Here is a 20,085-nt window from a genome sequence, read left to right on the forward strand (position 1 = left end):
AGCGCAAATCAAATATGTTAAGATCTTTAACGATAGAAACTAAAATTAATTTCGTTTAGATATTCTGATGCGATTAACTATAGCATATCTACGCTAATTACTTATAGAATATTTTGCAGAATATGCTTTTCTTAAAACCCTAATAAAGCAACCTAATTCTAAACATTATAAATATAGGCTCTGCTATTCGGCAAATCATTTTTCATTCATCCACACAAACTTCTCTCAGCATCTATGCTTCAGTTTTTGAGCAATCTAATTTTTATTTTTCATTGTGTATTCTCTATTTTCTATTAATGATGTTATGTTTCTACGATTTTAATTCTTTTTTTTTGTTTTGATATCTCAACATCTATGCTTCAGTTTTTGAGCAATCTAATTTTTATTTTCATTGTGTATTCTCTATTTTCTATTAATGATGTAATGTTTCTACGATTTTAATTCTTTTTTTTTGTTTTGATATCTGTTTAATACAAACGCGTGCGGCGTGTCTAAGTATATGTTTTCCTAAAAACATAGTATTTTCCTTACCCCTAAAACATTCATTACCAAGATTTCAAAATTCCATTTTACCGCTAAATCATAATTAATATGACAGATTTTTATTGTAAACAATTTATCATTTTTTCATACACTACACAATTTTCTCTACTAAAAATATACAATATTAAAATCAATGTCACAACATGTAAAATTAATATTTCCAGCGGTATACCGCGGACTCTCAACCTGAAAAAGAAAAATTAATTTTATTATTTAGTAAAATTATAGGCCCGCGGTGTACCGCGGGTTAATTTCTAGTTCTTATATAAATATATATATATATATATATATATTGATAAGTTTATATAATTATTAATTTATGATATTGTTAGGACCATATGTTTACATAAGATTTGCAGAAACAAATATTATTTTATTATTTTATCTAATTGTGTCATATTTTTCAGTGGTCAAATTTGGGACCGAAGAATTTATTATTTTAAAGAGATTATTAATTTATCTGACTATTAATATATAGAAGTTTTACTGTATTTTTACTTTTTCATATTGTACTTATAATTGTAATTTTTCTATAAAAATAAATTTCAGTTTCAAGGGTCCTAAAATTTTGAAATGAGAGTAGAGAAAATGCTTGCGGTAGTATGAAAGTATTAAATTCGATTTTGAGTTTTAAGAGCTGTTAGGTGGGCACAAGGCGAGTACTTACTCTTCTAGGGATACTTGTTACTTGGCTTAGTTTGTTGAAAACTAGTACTTGTAATTTCAAATACTTGCTAAAAATTAAGTGACTTGCGAGTTACTTGTCTTGCCTTATTATTTCTACTTGCGAGTTACTTGCAAGTATTTACGAATTATTTGCAAGTTATTTACAAGTTACTTGCAAGTAACACTTTCAAAATTTTTACATGTTTAAATTAACTTTACTTTTGACGTAACATTTAAATATATTCTTAAAACTAATATAATATAAAATACATATATATATATATATATATAATGGTAAAAGAATAACGAGTAACGGGTCAAACAAGCCGAGTATTAGTTTTTTTTAACTACTTGTTACTTGATTTGTACTTGCAAGTATCTAAATTATTTTACTTGGTACTTGTCTTGACAACAACGGGTACTTATTTTTTCAAGGCGTGTACAAAGCAAGTAACGAGTACGCAACGAGTAATCATGCCCAGCCGTACTATTTATAATGAGAATCCCTAAGCAAGTACCATTACGGCATTACCTAAGTCATTATGATAAGTATGAAAGAGTATCAGGCTAATTAATAAGATTCTCTTCACTCCTTATGTAAGCTAGCATTTGGAATAGCTCTATCCATGGATCCTTTAAGAGTGGTTTTGGCTTATTAGGAGTAGATAACAATCTAGTAAAAGATGAAAGCTATGAGGTTGAGCATGACGGTAAACTCATTATTGTCTTCTATGTATCAAATTACTGTGATCAGGTGGGTAATAAAGGAGCTTTCATTTGATTTAAAGCTCGAGATATGCAGTCTAAGATTCATTTGATTCCAAGTTTATGTTGTAGTCCATACACCAAACTTTTGTGTGATTTTAGTTTTAGAAATTCATATTTCAAAGCAAAAGCTCACGTGGCACCAAATATCCTACCAAGGGAGAGAGCTAACGGTTAAAATATTATTATCTTGGTCGTATTAAAATCTTCTCTGAAGTTTCTCTGTTTTTTCATCTTCAAAAAAAAAAAAAAAAATACAAAGCGAAGAAGGTCTTCTGATTTGCTCGTATGAATTTTCCGACGATCCCTCATGAATCGAACGTTGTTTCCATCAACGTCGGAGGCCGAATCTTTCAAACAACGAAACAAACCTTAACCCTAGCCGGAACCGATTCTCTTCTATCTCGGCTCGTCGTCACTGAGTCAACTCGTTTCGTCGATCGAGATCCCGATTTGTTCTCCGTTCTTCTCTATATCCTCCGCACCGGAAACTTACCTGCGAGATCACGCGCCTTCGATGTTCGAGATCTGATCGATGAATCTAGATACTACGGAATCGAGTCTTTCTTAATCGATTCTCTCTCGAATTCGTCGCAGTTCGAGCCGTTCGATCTCCGTAGATCTAGGATTCTTCAATTAAACGGTCGAGATTCTCCGTCGACTATCTCACCGACGTTAATCGGCGGAGGTCTCCACGTGGCGCACGGTAGCAAAATCACTTCGTTTGATTGGTCGTTGAGGCAAAAATCGACTGTGTTGACGAATTTCTCCGCCGTGGATTCTCTTCTAGAGATCTCTCCGGGAGTTTTAGCTGCCGGAGCTACCGATTTCCCAGGTTTGCAAATCATTGATATCGAAAACGGCGGATTCGTTCGTACGACTCTGAATTGGGAAAAAGTAGTTAGGTCTAGTTCAACGGTACAAGCTATAGGTTCTTCTCCTGAGTTTCTATTCGCTAGCTTTGAATCTAGTAGAAGGAACTCGAATTCGATTATGGTGTATGATCTATCTAGCTTGTTACCTGTGTCTGAGATTGATCATTGTGAGATCTATGGTGCTAATATTGATTCTGCGATTCCATCGACTAAGTTGAGATGGATTCAGAGTTGTAATTTGCTGATGGTTTCTGGTTCTCATACTAGTCCTTCTGGTGTCAATGGTCACATAAGGTTTTGGGATGTTAGGTCAAGGAATATGGTTTGGGAGATTAAGGAGACACAAGATTGTTTCTCTGATGTTACTGTCTCAGATAATCTCTCGGCGGTGTTTAAGGTCGGTGTGACTTCGGGGGAAGTTTCCTATGCCGATTTGAGGAGATTAGGAACTAAGGATCCATGGGTTTGTCTTGGGGAAGAGAAGAAGAGAAGCTTGAATGAGAGAAGAGGAGTTGGGTGTAAGATAGAGAGCTATGGGAATCATGTGTTTTGCAGTAGTAAAGGAAGTGGGATAGAGCTTTGGTCTGAAGTGATCACGGGTTTGCTAGGAAACGCAAGCCGGGATGTATCGGAAGAGAGGGTTTTTAGGAAGAATTCGTTCGGCAAATTAGCGGATTCAGGAGAAAACAAGATAACCGGTTTGGCGTTTGGAGGAAATAGAATGTTTGTGACCCGAAAGGATCAGCAGTCTTTTGAGGTTTGGCAAAGTCCTAGTCGTGGAATATCGATCTAATGAGCAAGTAGTAAACGTTGGTTCGAGGTGATCACGAGTTGGGTAAAATTGAATCCAACTAAACTAGTTAGCGACTTACATTGTCTTATAGAAAAATGAATGAATGAATCTTTATCCCATTACTTGATGAAGCTGCCCCAACCATGAATTTCTTATTTCTGATAATCTTATAAAAAGGACTTACATGGGTCGTTACACAGAGGCTGTGTAGGATATTTGCATTCTAGCGACATGACCTTATACAGTAACCTGCAGAGAGAAGCAAATGACCATGCTTGGGGAAATGTCAAATTGCAGAAACACCTTTTGGATTCAAACGGTGAGTTACAAAAGACACATCTATGATTCCACTAAAATTAGCGAGGATAAAGACATTTGTATTTTATTGGAAGAAAAATCCGGTCAAATATTTCGATTTCACTGTTGCTGTTGTCTCTGGAACAGGCCTTTATCTACCAGAGCTAGTTCTGTAATCGGAGAGGCCGTTATTACAGTTGCTGACTTCAACTTCGGGAAATCTGTTACCAGAAAATCTTATGGCTCCACCTGCCATCATCAGACCTCCGAACATATTGTTGTCGTCTCTCTGCTGTGAAGAAGTTGCAGAATTCAGTTGTGCTGGAAAATTATAACCACCTGCCATCAGATTAGGCTGAAAAGCTGCCGAAAAACCAGAAAAGTAACCATTGTTGTGAAACATAGAATTCTCAAATCCTTGTCCTCCTGTGACTCCTGTCTGAAATTCAGAAAGATCAGGAGTCTGAGCTACTGGTTGTCTCATTTGAAAGTTGGTGTTACTTGCTAATGGAGTAATCACTTGGCTTGAAGAAGCAAACAACGAAGGAGGTTCCGGAAAACTCTGCAACAGCGATGGTGAAGACATTTTTGGAAACAACGAAGAAGGTACCGGAAAACTCTGCAACGATGATGATGAAGACAGTTGTGACGCAAAGGGTGTCACAAAATTATGATCTTTCTGCATTTCAGGTCCTGCTCTCTCCACCATTGATGATCTGTTCTTGTTGGTATTAGCTTCGCTTGTCTTCTTTAGTTTCTTACTCACATTTGGAGCTTGAATGGCCAAAACAATACTTTTCTGGCTCTTCACAGTCTCGTTCTTCGAATAATCCATCTCAGTTTGCGCAACAAGCGCTCCTTGACCCTCCTGCTGTTGCTGAAAGTAGTTTCTGCCTAAACCACCTTGACCGCTCTGAAGAAACCTATCCAACGGTCTACCATTACAATCAAAACCTCCACCGCTTTGTGCAATCTCTGGACTTTTCTCTTTAGGTGTATTCATCTCTTGACCGCTCTCTAGAAACCTATCCAACGGTCCAGCAGTACAATCAAGATCTCGACCGTTGTGAGCAATCTCTGAACTTTTCTCTTCAGGTATATACATCTCTAGACCACTCTCACCTGGTTTGCTCTGTTTTTCACTCTCCTTCTTCTCCTCTTCTTCCTTCTTCTTCATCTTCTCAACCTCTTCCTTCTTCTTCTTTGTCATCCTCTTCTTCACTGATTTCGGCGTTGCTACCGCAGCAACCCCTCTCTTCTTCAGAGGTGGACGAGACGCAACATTTTCATCGGGTGCTCCACACAGTTCAGTCTTCATCCAATCCATTAAACGCTCTCTAGAAGCCGTAAGATCATCAAGCAACGTCTCCATAAACATTCCAACACCGTCCATCCCCATTACCGTTTTTTCCTCTTTCTTCTTATTGTCCTCTACACAAACAGTTTTCGGTTTCCTTCTCCTTACTTGCTTAACTTTCTCAGGCTTAATCTCATCTTTCTTGCTCCTCCTCTTCCGTGTTTTTGCAGGTTGTTCTCTAGTCACAGTTTTTGTTCCCGTATCCATCTGTTTCGGCTCAAGATTTGGGTTATGAATGATAGGATCCTGGGTCGAGTTTGAATCTGGATCATCGCTTGAAGAATCTTCAAAGTCGTTCTCTTTCCTTCTGAAATCCCATTTCTCACTGAATCTTGGCTCATCTCCCATTCTTAAAAAGATTCACTTTTTTTTTTTTCACTCTGTTCTTACAGATTGCAGCTTTCTTTCAAAGATTTTTCAGACAGCTGCAATAAAACACAACAGGGATAATTATAAACAACACAAGTCTGTTGTGATGGACCGAAATAGATTACGGATCATATTTATTAAGCTTTAGAGACCTGATTAAAACGAAGAAAGACACTTAATCCACATAATGAAAAGCTATAAACACATCATCTATATTTTAAACATTCATCTTTGTAACACAGGTAAATAGAGAATGCATCTAGTAAAACCCGACTAGTATTGCGATTAGATCGACTTAATTCAAAAGAGATACTATTGTAAACTACATTTTCAGGAACTAAGAAGTGTAGACATTGATGGGAAAACATCCGACTATTTTCCATAGGGTCGGCTTGAGATTTTCAGATTATCCAAGAGAAAAATATAGATATAGATCTATGAGTAAGATGTCAAAAAATGTATATATAAAAACATGTAAATGCAAGTCTTACCGGAGAGAAGATTTTTCAGGCCATCTTCACTATTCTCTATCTCTCTCCCTCTCTCTTGAGTCTTGTCTGATCTCACACTTTTTGTATCATTGTATGTATACTCTACACAGACATATATCTTTCAAATTTATGTTTTCGGTTTTGCAGTTAAAAAGGAAAGAAGTTATGTTTTTGTCTGAAAAAATATTTTCCATATGATGTATATTTATTCAATGAAAAAATATTTTTAGTCATTAATTTTGGTTCTACCTTCTAAATAATAATATTTTAACTTTCCAATTGGAGTTTTTTTTCTTGATAATCAAGTTTACCCATTTTTCTAAATTTAATATTATTACACAAATTATAAAGTAAAATAGATTAGAATTCACCTTAGAATTTAAGGGAATAAGATTCAAGTTTTTATATACTATGGTTTTAATATTTTTGTTAATAAAAATATTTTAAATGCTAAGAGTGCTCGGATTTTCTATTAATTTATGAAGATTATTTTGAGGTTGGGTTTGAAATATCCTTGATATACAACAAAAAGAATAACATGAGCTGGTAACTAAAACATAATAAGATCATGACTAGATAGGTAAAATTAAATAAAACAAATTAGAAAGTAATTTGGTCAACACCTCTAAATTTGTAAAAATAAGATATTACAGCATTTATTTTTGTTGATTTTCACCATGTTATTCAATGAAATCATTTATGAGCCAGTTAGGAAATTAATCTGGATTTCTTATCATAAATTTTCTTGAAAATTTTAAAATGTAGAATCTTCTTCGTGTGAAGCCTTTTGACCACTATTTTCATTTTCACATTCATGTTTTTTTTCTTCATAATTTCACATTCATGTTTTTTTTCTTCATAATTTCACATTAATCTTTTTTTTTTGTTAAAAATTTCACATTAATCTTGTGCTTAAAAAAAACAAAAGAATATTAAAAAAATGATTAGAAGCACAAAATCATCTAAATTAGCTATTGCTATTACCCTTAAAATAATCTACCTCAAACAAAATACTCGTAGTTTTTGTTCCTCTTCACCTACGTTAACCAACTAAAAAACCAAGACACAAAAATATAAGGTTTTGATTTTACATGAATACCTAAAACCCGGTTAGAAGAATACCAAAGAATAGGAACCAAACCGGGATTTTTTTTCCTTTCCTGTCAATTTTAACTAAGTGGTCTTCAACAGATCCATGCAACCCTTTGAAGTGCCTCTTTGATCATTCCTGGTGTCGCTATCTTTGACCCCTTGTGCTGAAACCAACACATTTCATGTCAATCCAGGTTAACCAAATCCCGGTTAAGCAAAAATTAGGTTAGAGAGTATACCTTGCAATTGACGGTTAAGCAGAGCAAACCGTCTCCGGTAGAGGATTGAACCGAATGAGAATCCAAGTTGAGATCACTAATCACATCCATTATCTCAAGCAATACTCCTTCTCTCCAAGCACATCTAAGCTCAATAACCACCTCATTACCAAACGAACCGATCCTTAAATTATCGGTTAAACCGGTAAAACCGGTATCTGCTGGCTCGGCTTCACCAACATTGTTAACCGAAACTTTCTTCCCATTTCCGGTTTCATTGTTTGTGCAATTAGCTGATGTTCTTTCTCCTGCATCGCATGGTTTCTTCCTCTTCATCGTCATCGTTCCACGGGTTTCTGTATCGGTTGATTCTCTGCAAGATTCCAGTTCTTGAACTCGTCTCTCGAGTTCTTGAAGATACTCTATCGTATCGTCAAGAATCGATACTTTGTCGATCTATTGAAAATGTTAAACCTAAGATTAGTTTCCTCGCAATATATATGGATTTCAAATTTTGAAGATTCGATTATATATACCTTGTTGATTGACGGAATGATTGATCTCAAGATCATGAACCGTTCGTTCAATTTCTCCCGCCGTTTCTTCTCTAAAACTGCGTGGTTCCCGGTTTCATCTCTGGCCTCTGGTGAGTCCAACATTAACTTCTCTTTCTGGTGCACTCGCGGAACCTCGAAAATAATTTTCTTTAACATTCCTTGTGATGGTGCAGAGACCGTGGCGGTTCCTGATGATGATGGAGATGATTTCTTCCACCTCGTGAAGCTTGACTGCTTATCGCAGTTTCGAAACTGCGGTCCGAGAATTAACTGATGGTTGGTCTTAAAAATCGTGGAGATCACACTTTGGTAATGAACGTCGTCGTTTTTTGGATCAAATGAAAACGTCTTCACATTTCTTTGCTGCTCTCGAATTTGCCCTAGTCTTTGAACCCTACTCTTTCTTGCACCGTAAGAAACTCGTCCAGCCGCCCCTTCAACAAACGTTTGAGAGACGCAATCGCTGGAATTAAGCGACTGGTGAACGCAGTTACTAAGCTCGTCGTCCATGAACTGCCAGCTTTGCACCTGAGAAGCTCCTCCAGTGATTCTTTCGGTCATGAACGAATCGTGATCTTCTGCTACTTGTTCATGTTCCGGATCAAAACCGTTGGTAGTCCTGCTCGGAGAAGCTGTTGGAAAAGGCTCCGAACTGAACATAGGCGCGTAAATCTCGTCGCCTAGAATCTGTTGAGGATCGAGAACGTTGTCCATGTGATAGTCGGATCTTGTTGGTAATATTGTAGCGTAAGGATCAGGGGCTTCGAGGAATGATGTCTTCACGCATTGTATTACGTTCATGTCTTCTGTAATCTACGAGATGAAACACACCAAAACAAGCCTTAATATATAATTCAGTTTAATAAAACTACATCGTGGTAATTTAAACATTCGAGGCAGAAAACATAAATATTGGCTTACATGTTCGGTGGTACCAATCTCAACGACTCCTCCAAGAAACGGGAAGCAAACCACTGTCTTAACCGAAGCACTCTAAACCACCACAAAACGCAAATGATTTTAGCGTTTCCAATTGCAAAAAAAAATGTTGAATATATAGCAACTACATTAATATATACTCCAACTTACTTTTGCCAGAAGAGAACGGCTAAAGACTTTACTATCCGCCGTATGAGCGTTGCACAACCATATCGGTTCACCGTTCGCAAACGTCCGTCCAGGCATTCTGCCAAAAAAATAGGTTAATTTAGAAAGCACCAATGCATTCTAAGCTTTTCCCACATTTTTCTGCCTAACATTTCATAATTGTCGAAAGTTATGTGTGTGCATAAAAACCTAAATGAAACCAAGTTTATATTATTAATCCAGACAGGAACAAACTTTTTGTATGATGATAAACCTAACTAAACTCGAATAAAACACAAATTTCTGCAACCAAACCGAATAAATAAAAAATTTACTAGATGTAGAATAGAGTTAAACATACACATTAATGAAACTATATATATACACATTAATATCTTAAACTAAATGACGTTTTAATTTTTTCTATTTAATCGGAAACCGACCAAATCCGAACATTAAATTTTAAAACCAAACTGAAACTAAAAAATTGGTTCTAGCTCACCCTTTTTTTTCTGCCAAACCCTGAAATCTAACAAACCTAAACTGAACCATAAAAGTCGAAATCCTTGGACCTACTAGAATTAAAAGTATATTTTGTCATTTTGTTTAAAACTGGCAAAGATCAATACGATCAGACACATAATAAATGTCAATGCTGAAATAGGAAAAGACGAATTTACCCTTCACCAATGTTGAAGACGAAAGACATACAAACCAAGTAGTACCACTCGGTGTCGGCTAGATCTTCCGGTGAAAGTGCGGCGGCGGAAGCTCGTCTTGTTACTTGAGATCCGGCGGCTGCGCCGGAGGAAGAAGATTCAGCGACGGAGAGAGACTCGTAAAGCTCGCTAAGTTGCTCGCTCCTCCGTAGACCAAGCTGATCAGCTTTGATCTCCGAAGCTTGAATCGTCTTCCTCGTTTTGATATCTCCATTATAATATCCATCTCCCCATTCTAATACTCTTTTAATTTTTTAACAAAAACAAAAATCAAATCGGATCAAGAAAACAAACAGAACATTTTCTTGAACTAATCAAGAACTTCAAGAAGAAGAGAATTTTTTTTTTTTAACTTTTAAAGAAGACCAAGAAACCTTGTATGATGAGTTTAAGTCCGCTCAAAAGAAAAAAATCAATCGAATCAAGAAAAACCTAGAGAACCTTGTCTTGAGGTGAAGAACTTCACTAGTGGAACTTAGAAGAAGAAGAAGAAGAAGAAAGAAAAAAAATATAGTTTTGAAGTGAACCCATAAGTTATATCTGAATTTCCAATTAAAATCAATAATTTATTTCATCAATATAACTTTCAAAATCTTCAACATCTAGTTTCCAAGGAGTATGATTATGAAACTTACCCAGACTGAGAAGCAGAGATAGACCAAAAGATACCATAACTCCATTGAATGTTTCGAACTGAAACTGCGAGGTGTTTCTTCAGATTCTCTGGCAAAGTTGTTCTGTTTTGTCCGGTAGCCATTGTTTCTTCATCCCTAGATCCCATGAAACCACACACAAAAGGGGAAAAAAAAATCAGACTTTTTTGTCCTGATTTAGAAAGAAATAAGATACTATGTTAAATTTATAGCCCAAAAAAGAAAAAATGTGAAACCTGTAACTCTTTACATTTTTTTTTTGAAGTATCAGAGAGGAAACAAATTAGATGTTAAGGTTTTGTGTGTTCGTCATTTGATGAAACGGTTTTCGTTTTCGCCGGAACAAACAGAGAAATGTTGAGGTTTTTTTTTTTTACTTTGGTCACTCCATACTTTTTTTTTTTTATTAATGTTGTTTGGAATAATAATTTTGTTGTCGTTTGAGCTTGAACTCGAAAGACAAGAAGAACTGTCTACGAATCGTTTTTTTTTCTTTTAATATCGGTATGACGATATCATCTTAGTTGTGTACAGAACAAAACACAAGACATTTATGACGAATATAAAATGTAGTATAATTTTTTAATGATTTAAGAGAAAAAAAAAACAAGAAACAAAAGTAGAGGAAAAAAGCAAAACGGTGAGTATCTGAAGTTGATTGATTGTTCCTCTTTTTATCTTCAAGTTGATTGATTAGTTCCTCATTTGTGTTTGTGAAGAACAACTTTTTATTAAGACATTAAACTACAATATCCATTGTTGGGGTTTTTTTTATAGCTTTCGAGTAAACTACAATGTCCAATGTTGTGGACTTGTTGTGGTGATGTCTTCAATAGTGTCATTACTCATTATCCAAGTCCAATTCTAACCAGCATCGTATGATTTATTTCTTCCCGTATATTCTAGTCAGTTTTTTTTACTATATGAGTGATCGAAATATACTCTTTTTTTTTTTTTTTTTTTTTTTTTTTTTCTTAGTTACTAAATGCATATGTAGTTTGTTATTGTCGGTGAGTAACATCGTGTTATGAATTTTCCAAGAGTAGAAAAAACGACCGCAAGTATCATGTCTCAAATCTGAGCATATGATTAGCAAATAAAACAATACTAGTCAAATCAACAGCTTTTCACTCGGTGTCAAAAACAAAAGCTAATTGCTAGTACGAATCTACATTTTAGTCACAATGATAGAAAATTTGAGGAGGAAAATTAAAATAAAAGGACAGTCTTTACTAAAATTGGGAAACACAAAGAAAGACACGAAATTAATGTTTGGCCTCGAGGAGTTCCCCCGATACGTGTAGACAAACAATCTTAATTTTTTAATCACATCTTTATAATAATAAAGAAATGTAAGGACATTTTCGACGTTGATTCTCCCTAAGTCCTATACTTTTTTTTAAAACTTCTCTTATATTAAAACCAAAATTTACGAAATATTTATGCAACTATTTTAAATAAAACCCTGCTAAATGGACCATTAGTACTTATTAGTTTCTTTTTCTGAAATCTAGAAAAGAGAGAGACGTTGACGTCAAAAAACATTAAAAATAATACGTACACGTTGGTCCCCTACAAGATCAAAGTCTTTAAACATTCGTAGTTTGGTGTTGATCGGAGGTTTAGGTAAATTAATCGGATGTGATGATGTTTGAGGGTAATTTTTAGGAATATATGCTTCAGTTCATAATTATATATATAAAAGATAGTTCCGCTAAAGTCAATGGAAGTCAACAATGTAAATAAAGGGTTTTTTGATTTGATTCAAAGATCATGGTGGACATTAAGAGGTAGAGAATCACATGAATTTGGATGGGAATTCAAAAAAAAAATATTACTTAATTATAATCTATATTAACTTAATGAGACAATTAATAAAGAAGAACCAAGAGTCATTATTGTCACTGGCTATGTTAATTAAGCCATCAACTATATAAAATTTTTTTTTATCATTTCCCAAAATTGTCATTATTGCTTGTTGCGTCTCCATGAGAATCATAATGAACATTAGACCTTGTTTATTTAATTATAGTATCAGTAAGCCCGTATCCTCTTTTGTTTTATCCTGCTTTTTATATCATTATTTTACTTAGACTCTTAAGTATTAAACTAAATTTTAGATACCTATTTTTATCTACCATTTGAACCTATTTAAATATTACATTGTAAGTTTATACAACCTTCGTATAAGGATCTTCTCTCTGTATCATTTTTTTTTCTTAGCAATCATGTAAGATCATCTTTTTAAATATAGGCAACATATGGGGGAAAATTGATCCGCGCCATTTTTGGCAGATAATACTTCAGCTCTACTTTTCTTTTTTTTTTTTTTTTCAGATAACAAATTTCTATATGCATTGAATTCGTTTTTTATTAACTGTATTATTGCAGATAAAACCTTGTGAACATTATTAGTTAACCATATATATATATATATATATATATATATATATATATATATATATATATATATATATATGCTGCTACAATTCAAAACAAACAAATCAGTGGTTAATTAACTGAACATCTTAAACGTTCTGATTATTTTTTTTGGCCAATTTTGGCTTGTGCTATGTAACTTTCCCTTGAAGCTCTTTGAATCAATTCAGTTTTTGACAAAAAGAAAAAAATTAAATTAAATAATTTTTTAGTTTGTGTGGAAAAATATTAGAGAAATTCCTAAAAATGGCCCTAAAACAAGTTTTATTGACAATAATAGCACACACTCCATAAACTTCCAAAAATAGCACTAGTTAACTTATTATTAGTGTTTTTGTTCTAAAAATTTTATCACTAGCTTTTTTTTTTCAATAATACCACAACTTTTATATAAAAGCTATTCAACAAAATAAATTAGAAATAAATTTAAAATATTATTTTTGGGTTCTCTATTTCCAATTTAGGGTATATATTTCTACCATTTAAAAGAGATTTTGATTCATTTTAATATTAGTTTATGGTATTATATTTGGGTTCCCTATTTCCAACTTAGGGTATATATTTTCACCATTTAAAAGAGATTTTTATTTTAATATTAGTTTGTGGTATTATATTTGGGTTCCCTATTTCCAAATTAGGATATATATTTCCACTATTTAAAAACAATTTTGATTCAACTTAATATTAGATTAGTGTTTGCTCTCTTTTTTATTTTCTATCTTATATTTTCATTAAGTTTAATTGAAGTTTATAGTGCTATTTGTGGAACTTTACAAATGAGGTGCTATTTTTGGAAAAAATAACTTTTTGGGGCTATTTGTGTCAATCTCCCATATTATTAAACATGTTTTATTTTGATACAAATTAAAGAAGCTATAGTTATAAACAATCTGAACCTAACAAATAACCATTTGTCATTTTTCTATTTTTCTAAGAGAAGGGTAAGTTGGACCCAAAAGAAACTCTATGTTCCTCAAAATTTTAGTACGCAATGACATGCATTTGTCTAAATTTCATGGTTTCTATTGCTATCAAACCAATTAACTCAATTTGATATGATAGAGAAGTATAAAAAGGGACTAATATCGAGAGCTGAACATATTAACTAGACTCTTACTCATAGAGACTCGCCAATCAATAAATTGAATGGAACAGTCCACTGTTTTCATGGTCCACTAATTTAATTAGCATTAACAACTGTGTCAGGTCGAGCAAATCTCAATTATTTTGTTCATCAAATAGCATTAGTTATTACAATAAAAACGTACATTCGATGTATAAAGTGTAAACCTATAAAGAAATGCAAAAACATAATGTCCTTACAAGGTTAGATTAAACATAACTCTATTCTTTTTAGTTTCTTTTTGGCATATGTTTTATTTTCATCGAAAAATTAAAATGTTTATATTAATGAGAAGAAATATCCTTGTATAATTGTTGATTCAACCATATTAGAAGATTGGAAACAGTAGAATAATAATCTGAGTTACAACCATTTTTGCTAAAAGATGTGCAACCATATTATTCTGACGTCTAGTAAAAACAAAATATACGTCTCGAAACCGGGCAGTCTATGAGAGTATATATCTTTGCAAATTCCTTCGATTGAAACATCAAAAGATTGTCCATTGATGATATGTACAAGTACTTCGTGTATAAGGTGCTGTATGTGGAAAATGTTTAAAAAATTTGTATCATGATTTTATTATGGATAATAGTGGTACGAATCAGATAAAGATATTTAGAATATTAAAAATTACTAGATTTTAACCCGCGGTACACTGCAGAACGATTTATTAACTAAAAATAGTAATTTAAAATTTATAGATTTTGTATCATATATAAAAATTTGCAAATACTATCATTTTATAAGAAATTTATATTTTTATAGTTTACAATTATTATTAAATAGTGGTATACCATGAGATAATTTTTGCTTTATACAATCTATTTAAATCAGGCTGATTCGATATATCTAATAATCATGGTGTTAAAAATAATAAAATAAGAGTTTAATCCATATTGAAACGGCGAGTTAGTGATATTTAAAATTTTTATTAATGTTAATTCAAATTCGTCTCGCCATATTACCCGTCCCGCAATATAATCCGTCCCATGCTATTTTTCAAATATGTTCAAATGTTCATAATATTATAATATTTTTATTTTAATCTATCCCGTATTGAAGCGGCAAATTAATGATATTTTTAATTTTTATTAATGTTGATTCCAAACCCGTCCCGCCAAGCCATTATAAAACTTCGTCCCACAATATAATCCATCTCGTGTTACATCTTATTTTTATATATTCAAATGTTCATAATATTGTTAACTTTCTATTGCTTTCAAATATATCAAATATAATATTTTCGGTAAAATGAAACAGTTTAACTTAAAACCGAATTAACCCGTATACAAACTTTTAAATTTGAATGCTTGTTAAGTTAAGGTTTCGCTCATTCGGATTTGGATTCATTTTGATCTTATTTATAACACTAGATTTTAACCCGCGGTACACCGCGGGGCTATATTTTCTTAAAAAAATCAAAATGTAATTTGTTTGATAGATTATTTTGATTGTTAATTTTAGGATTTCACCTGTGGTATACGATCTTTTATAAATATCAACCCAAACCCGTCCCATCATATTACCCGTCCCGTGAAATTAAACATTATTTAGTTATTTTTCTTTTTAATAATACTTTTATTTAAAAGCTATATAATTCAAGTCAATTTAAAAATTTATTTTAAATGGTTCCCATAAGATATATATACATATATATTAAATTTGTATAGAGTTGAAATAATATTAATATTACAAATTTTTTATATAATTTAAATATTATAAATATTTTTAAAAATATGTAATATATATTTTTTGTTATTGAATAAGAGGATATTATGTGTAAGAAATGTAGAAAATAAGAGTTTAATATTTTTATTATGGAGTCGCAAAAAAAATCTTTTATTTCTATACATGTTATTCATTTATTAATAATAAAAGAAAACAAATCCTTTAAATTAGATATTAACTAAAATAAACGCACCATAATTACTTATTAAGTAACAACCAATAAATTTCACCAAAAAATAGGTAACAACCAATAAATTCTAAACGCAGTAATTAAAGAATGAGATATTAAAAAAAAAATATCAAATAAGATATAAGAATCTTAAAATAATTGAACATCTAAATAATTTAATTGTTAGTGTCGATTTTAATGCCTTCATTAATGTGGATTTTTTTTTTTACAGAGAAATATTTCCTAAAGATTATCACATTAATGACTCAGAAAATTAAGGAAGATATGAATTTATGATTCTCGAAATCGTATTGGTAATATCTTTAAGTAATATTTTTCAAATTTAAATAATTAATGCCAATGGCATTCATCCGTAAATAAGGTCCAACTCCAGGATTTATTTGCTAAAAGTCATTCAAAAATGTATATATAGATAATTCCGAATCTTTGTTCATATATTTTGGCCGATGTGGGACGTTGAACACACACTTTTCATTAATTGGGTAATATATGTCTGTTGTTTAAATTTTTAGTTACAATATATGCAGAAAAAAGTGAGATTTTTTTTTAAACTTTATGTATTATATGATGATTCAAAACTGTTAAAAAAATAATTAAATAAAGATGAAAGGGGAATCATAAATTTAAATTAGAACCAATTCTTTTAAATATCTTTATTATTAAATATAGAAACATAATTAGTGGACACGATCCAATTTTGGTAATATTTGTATCAGATTTTTAGGAAAATGTCCGGTGGAAGAGTTGGGTTACATATAATCCGATCCAAACAAATTTTTATGAAGTAAATTTTGTATCAGGTCGGGTACCAAAAATCTCGGATAAATTTTTAATCCATCCGATACAAAATATACTTAAAAATACTAGTATAGATTTGTGATATGTAACTATAAATAATGGGTAAGATAATATGGATATGGTACAGATAATTTGGATATATAAAATCACTACATGAATGGATAAAGACCATGTTCGTGTTTGGGTATTTCATGTAACTATGAACAATTTTGGACAATTATAGAAATTCTTATTTAAAAATATTTCAATAATTTAGGTAATTTTATTCTTCAAAAACATATGTCAAATTAGTGTTCAGATATTTGAATAATTTGTCAAATATAATAACTTTAAATGGGGAAAAAAAATATTAACTTTATATTTCATTAAAATTCACCCTTGATTTCTTACAAGTTATAATTTTGACGGAAACTTTTTTTGGCAGGAAAATATTAACAGTTTTTTTTGGCGATGAATTTGTGTATTTTTGTATTTTCTTCATTATTAATTTTAAAATTTTAAAATAAGGCTTTAAAGTTGCTATATGTGGAAGTTTGAGTTTTGGATGCTATTTGTGTCTATAAAACTTGATTAGGGGTTATTAGAATTTTCGTTATATTCATTTAAACTTTATTTCTATAACTCTAAATTAATTGTCTCTTTTAATGGAAAAAATAGTTGTTTCTTGTAACCTCGTGTGGTTATCAAAAAACACAAAACCTCGTGCATTATGTATATACGTATTTCACACGTATATATGTGTGCATGGAGATAATTGCATGTCATTGTCTCATTTAATTTGCCTTGTCCCTCATGTATACGTACTCGAGCACTCTTAGAGCACCCACAGTGGTGCATGTGGGTGGGTGTGTATTAGTGGAAATTTAATAATAAAATAATGTAAGAAGTTATGTTTAGAACCTGTTTCTAAAGTAGTTGATTATTGGTAGAACCTGTTTCTAAGTAATATTATAATAATATAATGAAGTAATTGAAAAAATATTTAAAAAATTAAAAACTATATTTAAATTGAAAACATAAAAAAAATTAAACTAAATTTTATTTAAAAATACAAAGACACCCAAAATACAATTAGAAATTAAACAAGACATTAAAGATAGGAATGAAAAACAAAACAAAGAAACATATTTCTTTAAACACACAAACATTTTATTTAATTAATACAAAGTTTAAAATGTTTAATCATCATTTGGAAGATGTCCAAATTTAGCCCATATATGCTCAATCAAATCTTCTTTTAATTTGTGATGTGCTTGTCGATCACGAATTCTTGTGTGACCATCACCTAAACCGTCGAGATTGGTAGGCATATTGACTGAACCTTTAAAAACGGGGATGGTTTCCGTTTCTTCTCCTTCTTCACGTAATTCTTCTTCGAGAGTGTATGAATTTCGTTCATTTTCGACAATCATATTATGGAGTATGAGACATGCTCTCATAATGTATGCTAACTTACCTTTCTTCCATAAAAGAGCTGGATATTTAATCATAGCGAATCTAGCTTGCAGGACTCCAAATGCACGTTCAACATCTTTCCGTGCACCTTCTTGACGTTTTGCAAACAACCTATGTTTCAGGTGTTGTGGTCCTGGGATGGATTTAACAAATGTCGCCCACTCCGGATAAATCCCATCCGTAAGATAATAAGCTAAATTATAGTCCCTTCCGTTGACATAGTAGCTTACTTCAGGAGCTCAACCGTGAATAATGTCATTAAATACTGGAGATTGATCAAGAACATTTAAATCGTTACAAGTACCTGGCGCTCCAAAAAATGCGTGCCATATCCAGAGATCTTGTGAAGCTACCGCCTCCAAAACAATTGTTGGTTTTCCGGTTCCTCTTGAATACATTCCTTTCAAAGCGGTTGGGCAATTCTTCCACCTCCAATGCATACAGTCGATGCTTCCAACCATCCCTGGAAACCCTCGGTACTCCAACAAAGAGTAGTCTCTGAAGATCCTCTTGTGTGGGTCGTCGTAGGTATTCCGTGCCAAACAAGTCAACAATTCCCACAACAAAATGTAACAAACATTCTCGAGCGGTCGTTTCACCAAGACGCACATATTCGTCAATCGCGTCCGCCCCATACCCATATGCTAATAGTCGAATTGCTGCAGTACATTTTTGTAGCGGTGATAGCCCATCCCGGAATGTACAATCTTTTTGTGGTTTAAAATATGGAACTTCTTCAGTGAGACGATTCACAATACGCAAAAACAAAGGTTTGTTCATTCGAAAGCGTCTGCGAAACATCTTATCCGTGTACGTCAGATTTTCAGAGAAATAATCGGCCATCAACCCTTTGTGCCCTTCTTCCCGATTTCTATCGATATAGGTACGTGTCTTCCTTTCGACCAACAGAAACTCTTCAGTAGCATCGCATAGATTATCGAATTGCTCTTGAACATATTGGTCAAATTCATCATTATTGGAGTCATAATGATAGTGAAAAGTATTGGAAGAAGACGATGCCATAAAACCCGAAAAAAATACAAGGTAGAACAATGTGTTTATAAGAGAAGGTTGAATTTTTTGAAGAGAAACCAAAACCTTTGTGTGTTTTGGAAGTGTTTTATGAAAGAATGGATGTGTTTTCTGAGAGAATTATATGTGTGTTTAGATAGGAAAGAAGAAGCGAATATTGTGGTTTTAGTTTGATAGGCAAAACGTTGGCATATATATAGGACTTGGTGAAGCATGGTGAACCCGTGACTCCTCATATTTCTGGTCCAAAAAAGAGACAAGTGACTTCTTTACTTGTGGTCCAAAAAAGAGACAAGTGACTTCTTTACTTGTGGTTCCAACTTTGGATCATTGTCTTCTTGTGTACAAAATAACCCGTGACTGCATCAAATTATTGAGATAGTGACTTCTTGTGTACAAAATAAGTAAAGTGAACCTGTCACGTTCATCCACTAAACTTCAAAGAGAAAGTCTCAGTTGAATCCAAAGGGCTGTTGATTCCATAGTCGTAGCTATCAACAAGTCCCATGTCTTCTTCTTCAGAACTGTAGTCCAAAGGGCTGTTGATTCCATAGTCGTAGCTATCACCAAGTCCCATGTCTTCTTCAACCTACAACCAAAAACAAGAACACATGGTCTGCAAATTATATGACCAGAAAATAAAAACCAAGAACACAAGGGAAAACAAGGTACATGCTTCTCAAGCAAACATTAAACCAACACATAGAAATTAAATCATACATCATAAAAACAGGAGATAGTTCTTCATCAATAACTCACTAATCATAACAAAAGCAACAACTCTTCGGATTCAACAACCAAAAACGAGTTCTAACACAAAGATTATGACGATTTAC

At 32.7% G+C, this 20,085-nt stretch overlaps 3 protein-coding genes across 11 annotated transcripts; 1 reads left to right on the forward strand and 2 right to left on the reverse strand.

Moving 5' to 3' along the window:
• Positions 1 to 2,148: 2,148 nt before the first annotated feature.
• On the forward strand, positions 2,149 to 5,812 carry LOC9306713 (BTB/POZ domain-containing protein At5g41330). 7 transcript variants are annotated; one of them, XM_021018408.1, is made up of 4 exons: positions 2,149 to 3,961; positions 4,087 to 4,629; positions 4,753 to 5,034; positions 5,185 to 5,812. In XM_021018408.1, the coding sequence occupies exon 1, from the start codon at positions 2,263 to 2,265 to the stop codon at positions 3,640 to 3,642; it is 1,380 nt and encodes a 459-aa protein (XP_020874067.1). In that variant the 5' UTR covers positions 2,149 to 2,262; the 3' UTR covers positions 3,643 to 3,961; positions 4,087 to 4,629; positions 4,753 to 5,034; positions 5,185 to 5,812. The 7 variants fall into 7 exon arrangements, with proteins under 7 accessions (XP_020874067.1, XP_020874068.1, XP_020874064.1 ...); XM_021018409.1 differs by having other exon boundaries at positions 4,780 to 5,034; XM_021018405.1 differs by having other exon boundaries at positions 4,087 to 5,034; positions 5,185 to 5,285; positions 5,467 to 5,806.
• On the reverse strand, positions 4,091 to 5,644 carry LOC110226488. Its single transcript, XM_021018403.1, has one exon. The coding sequence runs from the start codon at positions 5,642 to 5,644 to the stop codon at positions 4,091 to 4,093; it is 1,554 nt and encodes a 517-aa protein (XP_020874062.1).
• A 1,302-nt stretch (positions 5,813 to 7,114) lies between the features above and the next one.
• LOC9304677 (transcription factor GLABRA 3) lies at positions 7,115 to 10,980 on the reverse strand. 3 transcript variants are annotated; one of them, XM_021019873.1, is made up of 8 exons: positions 10,732 to 10,980; positions 10,464 to 10,598; positions 9,790 to 10,071; positions 9,113 to 9,209; positions 8,945 to 9,016; positions 8,003 to 8,836; positions 7,488 to 7,922; positions 7,115 to 7,412 (listed from the first exon to the last, which is right to left on the reverse strand). In XM_021019873.1, coding segments are annotated over exons 1-8 (1,929 nt in total). In that variant the 5' UTR covers positions 10,734 to 10,980; the 3' UTR covers positions 7,115 to 7,340. The 3 variants fall into 3 exon arrangements, with proteins under 3 accessions (XP_020875532.1, XP_020875533.1, XP_002870642.2); XM_021019874.1 differs by having other exon boundaries at positions 10,718 to 10,980; XM_002870596.2 differs by lacking the exon at positions 10,732 to 10,980 and having other exon boundaries at positions 10,464 to 10,609.
• Between the last annotated feature and the right edge of the window lie 9,105 nt (positions 10,981 to 20,085).

This window comes from Arabidopsis lyrata (assembly GCF_000004255.2).
Source record: "Arabidopsis lyrata subsp. lyrata unplaced genomic scaffold ARALYscaffold_7, whole genome shotgun sequence".
NCBI classification, from domain to species: domain Eukaryota; kingdom Viridiplantae; phylum Streptophyta; class Magnoliopsida; order Brassicales; family Brassicaceae; genus Arabidopsis; species Arabidopsis lyrata.